Source organism: Passer montanus, unplaced genomic scaffold (assembly GCF_014805655.1).
Source record: "Passer montanus isolate IOZ18808 unplaced genomic scaffold, ASM1480565v1 scaffold13, whole genome shotgun sequence".
NCBI classification, from domain to species: Eukaryota; Metazoa; Chordata; class Aves; order Passeriformes; family Passeridae; genus Passer; species Passer montanus.
Window position 1 is genome coordinate 6,215,643 of NW_024359832.1, and position 11,017 is coordinate 6,226,659.

General features: G+C 42.7%; 2 protein-coding genes across 3 annotated transcripts in view; one reads left to right on the forward strand and one right to left on the reverse strand.

The window, feature by feature from the left end:
• UBE2K (ubiquitin conjugating enzyme E2 K) overlaps positions 1–1,571 on the reverse strand; it is a 44,214-nt gene extending 42,643 nt beyond the window's left edge. The window contains exon 1 of one of the 2 annotated variants that reach the window (XM_039699083.1): positions 1,360–1,571. In XM_039699083.1, the coding sequence (XP_039555017.1) occupies positions 1,360–1,422 (63 nt within the window). In that variant the 5' untranslated portion in view covers positions 1,423–1,571. The remainder of the gene's footprint in view (positions 1–1,359) is intronic. The other variant, XM_039699084.1, reaches the window with a different exon arrangement.
• On the forward strand, positions 1,481–6,985 carry LOC120497502 (translation initiation factor IF-2-like). The gene is made up of 2 exons (XM_039699085.1): positions 1,481–2,048; positions 6,967–6,985. Exon 1 carries the CDS (start codon positions 1,510–1,512, stop codon positions 1,930–1,932), a length of 423 nt encoding a protein of 140 aa, XP_039555019.1. The 5' UTR covers positions 1,481–1,509; the 3' UTR covers positions 1,933–2,048; positions 6,967–6,985.
• Positions 6,986–11,017: the final 4,032 nt, after the last annotated feature.

Here is an 11,017-nt window from a genome sequence, read left to right on the forward strand (position 1 = left end):
TACACAAAGCAAAGGGAAAGTGTTTTGAAGCCTTTAGAAAGCACTTCCAAATAGCCTTCTTTGTTTCCACAGCATCAGCTGGTTATACGGGGTATGAGGTCTACGTTTTCTAGCACTGGTATAAAGGTATCCACCTAGAAATTTCTCTTGGTCTCCATGCAATTCTGCATTTGCTGTGCAATAGCCTGGCAAAATCAGCCCGGGCTCTAAAGGCAGCTATAAAACAAGGCCCTTCCATTTTTCTAGGGGCTACTTCAAGATGAATAGCAACAATGTGGTTAGCACACAATTTAAAACTACATCAACTACTGCTGTCCTAAACGTGTTTTCCTTACGCCATTAGTACCTTTCAAAAATTAACCTCTCAATTTTTTTCTCTGTGAATATGTCCAGATTTCTGAAACACCAGCTTCAAGAGTTACATATTCACATTAATATTTCACAAGGATCTAACCTGCAACATCATCCCAAGTAGGACGACAATGACGACGCAACCATTAAAACCTATCTGGCTGACGTCCACCAACTCAGACACAGACACAGCAAACGCTGTATTGATGCAACCCTGCAAACACTGCTATATATTCCCCCAAACTGATCAGAACTTCTTTAATGCTGCCCTGAAAGTAGTCAGCCTCTCTTACTGACCACCACATACCTCTGAACATACTGATCAGGAAACGAGGTAACATGACTGAAATGAGTGAGGCTTTAAAACCATCCTTCTGAAGGTGAGTAAGCCTGCAGTGGGATAAAGCAAGTTCTGTACACCGCGAAGCTAAATGGAGGTTTAATAACACCCGCTAAAAACCAGCAAACCTTAAACCCGTACCCTGCAGCCTCTGGCACTGGGGTCAGCTGAAGGGGATGTGTGGATCACGTACCCACCTCACCCTCCCCAGGCCGCTCCACGCGTCCCTCCCGGTGCCGCGCGGGCGGACGCGGGAGGGCGCGTGCCGGGGTCCCCGCGGGGGCCGGCCCGGCCCCACCCGCCCCGCTCCNGGCCCCACCCGCCCCGCTCCGCGGCCTCCGGCCTGGCGGCGCTCCCGAGCACCGAGCGCCGGCAGCCCTCGCCGGGGGCCGGCCCGCCCAGCCTCTTCGGGCCCTGCCGCCGCGCTTCCTGCGGCCCCCTCCTCCTCCTCCTCCCAACGGCTGGCGGGCCCCGTCTCCCCGGGAATCGCCATTCCCCTCCCAGATGCCGTGGGACGGGCCCACCTCCAGCACGGGGAGGTGGGGCCGAGGGGGGTGCGGGGTCCCCACGAAGGCCGGCGGGGCACCCGCACCGTCCACTGCTGCCCACGCTCACACGGGGAAGGGTGGTGGCGGCGGTGTGCAGGGGGAGGGGGGAGAGGCTCTGACCTCTTCGCTCTTCAGCACCTCCTTGAACTCCCGCTTGATCCTCTGCACCGCGATGTTGGCCATCTCCGCAGCGGGCACCCCTCGCCCCCTCCGCGCCGGGCCCAGCGAGCTCCGCCGCCGCTCCGCTGGAGAACTCCCGGCCCTACCAAAATGGCGCCCGCGCCGAGCATGCGCGAAAGGGCAGCCACCGCTCCTCAGGAGGGGCCGCAGGAGTGCGGCCGGAGCGGCACCGGGGCGGCGGCGGGGCTGGGGGGGCCGTGGCTGGACGCTGCTGGTGGGGCGGCTGCGGCGTGTGGGCTGTGGGCCGCCTCCTTCCCGCTGACCCCGAAGGAAGGATGCGCTGCCACCTGTGGAGGCGCAGGGGTTCGCCCCGCCGGCCGCCCACCCGCCCGTCCCGGGAGACACCTGCCCGAGCCGCTCGCCCCGTCACGGGCCGGGCGGGCCCGTGGCGAGAGCGTGCGGAGGCACCCCTCAGGCAGAGCCCCGCCGCGGGCGGGCCCCGGGGCACAGCTGAGGCCGTTGTGTCGTCATGGCTCCCGGCCGGCCCTGTACCGGCAGCGGGCTGAGCCCTGAGGCGCCGGGCCGGCGAACGGTGAAGGAGCGCCCTTGGCAAGGCTGGGCCGGCTCCGCAGTAGCGGGAGAAGTGTCTGAGGTGTCGCTGAGGACACAGCTGGCTCACGGAGCAGCTGGTATGTCTGCTGGTGAAACCCCCGAGCGAAAGGGGGACTAGGGGGCTCTCACGTAACTTGAGAATCGGCTGATCCGGGCCCATAACAGCAGTTCTCGTCTATTTTTTTCCCCATTATGCTCGGCAGAGAAAAATGTTATTCCTTACACGTCTCTCTCCCAGACCTGCTCCTCGTGCTCTTCCCCCCTCCCTCTGGAGACGCTGGTGCCTCCTCACGCGGGACCAGGGAACTTGCAGGCCCAGAAGCAGGTTACTTAATGGGGACAGTGACAGGAACTGCTTAATTTCACAGATTCTGCTATAATGTTTTAAAAGTAGAGTAAAAGGCAAAGGTCAGCCCTGTCTAATGGACATTTTATTGCAGAAGCAAACGTGGGCACCCATGATGCTGCTTCTCTTCTGAAATCTGAAATAGGGAAACAGCAACCATAACTTTTAACCTGAGGTGTATAAAATAAGGTATGTTATCAAGGAGCATAGATTTTCAGAGAATAACATGAGATTGGATTTTGAACTGTTGTTTATTCAGGAACTAGAGGCTTAAAAGACATTAAGGCTTACAGGAACATTTTATAGGGCCGGCCCCCTTTTAACGGTGCAGTACGGGACAACGTACAACACAGACATTTATCTCAACAAAAGCTGACTTCTGGTAGGGCTGTTATCTGCAACTGCTGTTCATTCACCTCCATTAGTATACACAGCCTTTTGGCTATTATATACACTATAAAGAAAATACAAGCAACAAAAAAAATCAATAATTTTTTAAAATCTGTCAACTATATACAGATGCGTACAGTTCTTTTAATGTGTTTAATCTTCCCATGTAGTTTGACTGGAAAAAGCTCATTTTTCTGTAAAAATGATACCATGTGCATCTGTTCAACAATTTTTTTTCAGATTAAAACTTCAAAATGTATCATACAATCCAGTTTTTCAGCTGAGGTTTTCAATACCTTTATGAAAAGGACCATTTTGCAGTAGGCCTGGTTTCTTTTTAATGACTTAATAGTGTGATATTGAACCTTCATTTTCAGAATAATTTAGACAACGGAGTTCCACTGATATGTCTTAAATTCCTTTTGAAGAGGTAGGCCATGGCTTTTCTGCGTCCTTGTTTGTCACCAATACAGAAAGGATGATAACTCTTTTTTGCCTCTTAGATGAAAGTTAGGTTTGTAGTGTGCTGAACAACTATGACTACTATAGACAAAAATGATAAAGGTAGTACATAAAATCTCCTGGTTAAATCCTTCATGTCTTTTCAGACAGCTCACAGAAAGAAGGTAAGCTTCCAATATTCAGATTTTGCTCTGAATGTAGTGGAAAACATGACCTTTATTAAGTGTCAAAATCCTTTGTGTTCCTGTGAGTGTGCTTTTATGTTATAGGTAGTGAACATCCAGTAACAGCTGTGGTAAAGGGCAATGATTTTGTCTGGTTTGTACCTAGGTTCATTTTCATGTGCTCATTTGGATTACAAATGTCAGAGTCTGTTGCTGCAAAAATGAAATTAATATGAATTACTCTATCTCTTTTCCTTGGTATACCCCATTCCTTTCCCTTGTCCTTAAGTAGGCATTTTCCCTCACCTCACAACTGTATTGTTATAATTCACCATATATTCACAATTATATTCACCTTAATACTGTGTTATTTTTCTCTTTGCTGAAAGACAGATACAGAAAGGCTTTTTGGCTAGTAGAACAGAGTAGTGGTGAGTTTGGCCAGGATCAAATTCTACACAAAAATCAGTACCTTACATAATCAGCATGTTGGAAGTATCATTTTATACCTCCTATACTGTTTTATACTTTATTATAGTTTACTATTTTACAGAAGATTCTACAGGGTTTTAGGGTAGAACAGGACCATAGACTTTTAACAGGTGTTTTGGGGTTTGGTTTGGGTTTTGGGGGGAAGCTGGGTTTGTTTGTTTGTTGTTTTATTTTTGTTTTGTTAAAAAAGATAATGCTTAGACAAAAATTGAGAACATAGCCTCTTTGTGTGATCTCAGGGATTTCCATGTCTGACTCCCTAATATATTTTATGGTATATTGATAACAAAGCCCTGAATTAAGTTCTGATTAGTCTTTTGCCCTTAGAAAAATCCATACATGATATGTACAACTGTAGTCCATTGAACATGGCTAATTTTTTTAATTAAAAATATTTGTAGTATATATGATTTCAGGAGATAGTTCTTTCATTGACCCTGTCATCATTTTAGTCTCCTACTGAACAACTCTTTCAATAGCAGCTTTTACAAACTGGCTGCAGATTGGTTTATGCTTTTGCCTTTTGGTGTTGATCACAACTAATAGCGTGAGAGATACAATTCTGAGTATCTATGCATTGTTTATTATGATTGGCATATTGTTTTGAAAGGTTTCTGGAAGTGGGAGAAGGAGACATAGGTGAAGTTCAAACGATGTAAGGTTATTGCAGGAGGAACCTTGGTAGGGCCAGTGGTTGTAGGGCCTCAGCCTAAGCTCTCAGTATGGAAAGGCTAACAATATTCATTAGCCAATGCTGGGATAACCAAACATCCTAAACACTGTCATTTCCCATGCCATGTGGGAAGTACTGTCTGTCGTGAACCTTATATATAGGAAAGAGTTCCTCACATTTTCATGGAAAAGTGGCTCTGGCTCACGCAAAGTTTGTGCACAATGGACTCGCTGTACATCCAATCCAGCCCCAAGTGCATGGTTCTTCTCTCTGCCTGGGGACTCCAAGATGCTTATGACAGCACTAAGTGCTTTCTGTTCTCCAAGTTAAGATTCTTGGTGATCTTTTTCTCATTTCCATGTTTTCTGAATGTTATTATTTTCATATCAATATAACATTTTTATAGTAGAATTACTCAGAGAAAATTTGCAATTATTGAGATAGTCCCCTGTGATTAGAGGAAAATAAGATTTTTGAAAACATTAACTTTGCAGTATGCAGCATTCTATTTCTCTTTTACTGTTTTATGTCTTGCATAACAAAACTACCACCTCTTCATCTCGACTTCTTTAGTTTAGAAAAATCAAAAATGTCAGGCTTGATCTTCTCTCTTTGTTGCTGGAGGATTACTTATTGGAGAGCAAAGCTGTCTCAAGAGAGATGTATATTGATTTCTATCCCTTCAGAAACAGGAGTTGAACCTGTAGCATTTTAAATTCTTATTTTATTTATTTCATGAGATATCCATATAAGGATTAACTTAATAGGCTGTTAGTACTAGTTTATATGCACTTTGCATTTAAATGTTTGCATGCTTATTTATAGTAATGCTTTATTTTTTTTAAAAAAAGCAACAGCTAATATTCATATTACTAGGTTATTCTTTAATTTAACCTTCGTTTTCCACTGAAGGTCCACTTACAGCTCTCTTTCTATGGTCCCAGCTTTTACCAGAGAAATGCAGAAATTGTCGTTTTTGTCTGCATATCATTCAGCACATTTCAGAGACTAAGAATAAATTTAGCCCACACGTTTATTGTCTGTCATATTGCGTTCCTGTTGTGGCAGCGTCTGGATGATTCAACTTACCTGTGATTAGCGTTATCATAAAAATAACTAACTGCTCGTGCAAGTTGACCGAGTTTCAGGATGTCATCTTAACTTTCCTGTTCCTCCTGTAGGTGTCCATGTCCGGTTCGTGGCCAGGTGTAAGAGTGCCCTCTCCTGGGTGGAGCAGGGCAGTTTGCCTCTCTCGGCTGAGACTGATCCCTCTGTTGGGAAGCTTTCCTTTGTCCAGCCTTAGCTGTGAAGATGTTGATGAAGAACTTGTAGGAGTTCTGTAGGCAGAAATGCCATAACCAGTAGAACAGAAATTGTTCGGTGTTCAGGAAGAGAGAGGAGGTATTCACTCGAGATGCCTGTGCTTGCTAAATTATACTTTTCATGTTGTTAGCAGATTAAATGTATGTGCATTAAAAGGCAGTAAGGGTTCTAATTAAATATTAGAGTGATGTGAAGTCACTCAGGTTGAATTCATATGATGTAATTCATCTGAATTAATGGAGTTATATCAGACATCAATCTATAGCATAGCAAAGTTTTCATTAAATAATGAATTGGCAGAATTTATTTTTTTTTTTTGTAATTTAATAACACCCTATTGTCCTTCACTTGTTAAGAGCTGTTACTAGAAATTGACAGGACACCCTGGACTTTTCATTAATTTATATTGGTCTGCCAATATCCTCTGAATTAATGTCATATCTGAACATGATGTTTCTAGTATGAAAACCTAGATACAAAGACACCCAATGCTTTTGAGTCTGTTAGCAAAATTACTGGGGTTTTAAGTTTCCACTTTTTTGTGGAAGAGTGATTTTCAACTGAGGGTACATACACCTTGGGGTCCACGGGCCAATTCTTGTGGCTTTATGAAGAAACAAAAAAAAGAGGGGGGAAAAATTAGGTTCAGTTATGAAATAGTTCTTGTAATTTTGCAGGAGCTCCCAAGTTGATTAATATTCTTAATGATCAGGCATCTACCTTGAAACTTTGGCAGCCAAAGACTGACAAGTTGATTACAGGGAATTAGAAGCACTTCTGATAAAGTGTGCTCCTTTCTTCCTATTACAAAAAGAAGATTGCAGTCTTTCTGAGGATCCTTTCAAAATTAAAGTAAGCTGTGAATACAGAAATAGATTTCACAACCTAACGTGGCTTTATTAGTAGATTTATGAATATTAGAGTTCTAAGGGAAGAGAGGATTTAACCAATGTTATAAAGAATTTAGTCACTGTGCTCTGTGGCTGGTATACTGTTGTTCACTCAAAAAACATTTACTACCTTGAGTAAAGAATTTGTACCATTTTAAGTATTTTGTGTTATCATCTCTTAATGTAATAACTTTTAGTATGCTAACAAATCTGTGTAACTTTATTTAATTAAATATTGTGATCTTTCTTTCATAGAAAGGTACAAAAGGGAGTTAGAGCTGCCTTAAAAGGCCAGCTGGACAGCTTTTCCTGGCCAACTGGACATTTTCTTCTCCTCATGGTAGGATTTATGACTGAATAATATTTGCTGCTATTTTAATGACTTCTGGGGCTAAAATCAGATCCAGACTGATACTCAGTAAAGCCTCCATTTATAAAAGTCATCAGGACTGAAGTATATCAGACCTTTTAGCTAGAAGCTTAAATTTGTTGTTCAGTGTAGTGGTAGCCAGGGAAGTGCCTTAAATGCAGACATTATGTAAGAGAGAACGTAAAATGGCATTGATATTTTGAAGTGATTGTTTGGGGGGTGGAGTTAGAGTCTCTTATTAGGATATTTGAATTTGGGATTAGAACTGGAGCAGCAAAAAATTGTGAAGCAGTAATTGAATGAATATGGGAATCCAGAATAAATGAAAAATAAACCCACTTTCTTTGGTAGTGGTCTTTATTGCTAAAATATTTTCATATTCCTAACAATGTAGATAAGCTTCCTGCTGGGAAGCTCACTGTATAAAGAGGTCCAACTGCCATCATATATAAATATATATATATATATATATAAAATTTGTGTCTCTGGGATGGTTCCGCCTGGCTTTCTGTACTTTCCTTTGAGCAGATTGGCAACACTTGTTCAGGGAGTTTATGTTGCAAACTGATCTGCATCACTCCTGTGTCTTCTCAGGAGAAAAGGATGAGAGTGGACACCTTTCTTCTTAATGTACATAATTTGAGACACAGAGCAATCAATGCAGACTGCTGCAGAGATGGATTATGCTCCTGCAGGCAATAGTCTTATGAATAGTTTTATGAGGTGGCTCCACCTCAAAAAAGTTTCCAGCTATAAGAGAATATGTATTAAAGATGTATGAATAACCACAGTATAATATATGAATATATGCAGTAAAATCAGAAAACTACTACAGACCAAGCCATAGAGCCAACATATTCCAGTATACTTTGCATATCAGTTGTTAAGAATTCCTCCAATGGTCTCTCTGTTTTGTAAAGCACAGGACTTTTTAGGGATCCTGAAAGGTAGGACCAATAATAAAAAAGCAATCTGGAGCTCTTGAATTCAGTTATTGTTGCTTGATCCAGCAATTTCTGATTCTGAGGTTTTTCGAAAATTGTATCTAGAATTTGAACTTATTTCTAATGATGGCCATTTTGCTAAAATACAGTATAATCTGTTATGATGGGCACCAAATCCACAACTGATGGAAGCCTTTTGGAACTGTCTACAACAAAAATTTACAAAATAGTGAAGTTTGTCAGAGATCATCTAGAAAAAGCTCAGCTGTGACAGATGGGTAATTTATCAGGCTCTGTTGTTGTAGATATGTTGATACCATCCTAAAATAACTGCATTTTGGAGACTAGAACAGTTTTGATTTAGGAAAAAATCTCCAAGTTTTTCTATTAATCTTACTACAGTAGGACAATAATTTAGAGTTAAAGCCTTACATCTAAATCGCTACTCAGTGTTTGCACCACGGTTCTGTAAAAAAGTTAATTGAACAGGATTTCAAATCATAGAAACCAGTAAGGGTCAATTCAAGAATGGAAGCCAGGACAATATGATTTTTGTTTTCCTAACCTCATTGTCGTCAGTTTGTCCACATGGCTAGCAAGAACACTGCACCTGGCAATTTATTAGGATAAAGTCAGGTTAAACAAACAAAGCTCAAACAAACAAAGCTCAAACAGTGTCCTGTACTGAGTAATGTACAGTTTCCCTGAACACAGCAGATACAAGCCATTTCTCTGGTCTGTGGATTTCTGCCAGGCATGCAATGTTTCCCAAAGCAGTATCTAGAAAATCCCTACTATTCTGTGTGTCTCTTTTCAGTAATAGCATATGCCTTTGTTTAGGTGGAAGATCTAGTTTAGATGTAAGGAGTTTCTTGTCTTGAACATTTTCCTCAAACAAAGGGTAGCAATTATAGCAGTACCATTGAAGTATAATCCATCTCATAAAATTCCCTGTTACAGCTTTCCTATCTTTCTTACAGTGCAAAAAGATCACATGGTGAATTGGAACAAGCTTTTAAAGGCAGTATTCTAGACTGTATCTTTCTTTTCCCAAACAGGGCTTAGTCATACTGGGAAGTATTCAGTCATGCTTTACAATTGCCTCTTGATTTTGCAGATTCTAACCCTTAATGATGCCTTGAGAAGGCTGACCTAGAACAGAGACTAGATAGAGTTAAAGAATAAAGTAGGCATTTATTAAAAGACTTAATGGATACACCTTGGGCAGTTTAAGGGCCTAGCCAGGGCTACATCCAAGATGAAGCCAAAATGGTCACAAAAATGACTGGTCATGAGGTCTCTCACTTTTAAAAATTCTGGCCCATTTGCATATTGGAGTTAATTGTCCACTTATAGCTTTAGGTTATGAAGTTACATCCTCCTTATTTTCTCTCTTCAGTCCACCTTTGTTTATACTTTTTGGGCCTGGAGCTGGTAACAGTTGTCCTTGGACAAGCTGGAAAAGGATTGTTTTGTCTACCTATCCTGAGAGGAGAACTTGCTAACACTTAGTATGAAGCTCAGAGTTACACACTAAAGCAGCACAGAATCTGAAAAATACAGAAGCTAAAATGTAAGGCATCATTAGTCCTGGGAATATTGTAATATTATGCTGTCGGTCCCTTCCCCAAACACAGAGCAGACATAAAAGGTATTAACTCTCCCAGCAAACTTATTTATAGGTACCATACTATCCCTGTATCTTAATATCACACATTCAAAATAATTTTACTCCCACAGAAATTGCAGTGAAAGTGCTTTGCAGGTGTATCTACTTGCGGGTTCCCTCTTGAGTGGCACAGTATCACAGAATTACAGCAGGGTCAAGGTTGGAAGGGGCCTCTTGAGATCTCTAGACCACCCTTCCTGTCCAAGCGGGGTCAGCCAGAGCAAGTTGCCTTGCCAGGACCATGTCCATTTGAATATCTCTATGGATATGAGATACCACAGCCCTTCTGGGCAACCAATACCAATGTTCATCATGAGTTAGCATCAGAAAAAAATAAGTGGTTTCTTATGTTTAGCTCTTGTCCTGTCACTGGGCACCATTGTGAAAGGACTGGCTACCTCAGTATTCTCTCTACAAAGGAGTTGGACTTCTGCTATAATACAGCTTCAGCTTCCAATCTTTCCATCCTTTTTTTTTTCAGTAATTACCTTCAGTTTTAGAGACATCATCTATGTCTAATGATTACCTTAGTAGTTTAACAAAAGGTAACCACAAGAACCTGTTTAAACACCAAACATGTAAATTCATACTTTCAAACACCCAAAAGGTTTCCCTCAATCTGTGTGGTGTTTTTGCAAAATTTATGAACTGTGAAGTGTGAGTTGAATTGAATTACATAACCCCCTGCCATGGGTGACACCTTCCACTAGACCAGGTTACTCAACCTGGTCTAGTGGAAGGGCCCTATTCAACCTGGCCTTGAGCACTTCCAGGGATGTGGCAGCCACAGCTTCTCTGGGCAATCTGTTCCAGTGCCTCACCACCCTCACCGTAAAAAAATTTTAATCCTAATAAACCCATTGTTAAAAGTCTCTCCAGCCTTCTTGTACCCTTTTAGGTACTGGAAGGACACAATAAAGTCTCCCAGAGCCCCAGTTCTCAGGTGTTCCTCATAGGAGAGGTGCTCCATCCTTCCGATCATCTTTGTGGCTCTCCTGTGGACTCATTCCAAGAGGTCCATGTCCCTCTTATGTTGCAGGACCCAAAGCTGGATACAGTATTCCAGGTGGGGTCTCACAGGAGCACAGTAGAGGGGATGAATCGTGTCCCTTGACCTACAGACCACGCTTTTGATGCAACCCAGGATACATCTGGCTTTCTGGGCTGCAAGTGCACATTGCTGGATCATGTCCAGCCTCTCATCCACCAGCACTTCCAAGTCCTTCTCAGCAGGGCTGATCTCACCCCATTCTCCTCACAGCCTGTATTTGTCCTTGGGGTTGCCTTAACTCATGTGCAGGACCTTGCACTTGGCCTTGTTGA

Bases quoted from the DNA above. Each gene is read 5' to 3' on its own strand.
- LOC120497502 (XM_039699085.1), top strand. From the start codon at position 1,510: ATGGCGCCCGCGCCGAGCATGCGCGAAAGGGCAGCCACCGCTCCTCAG.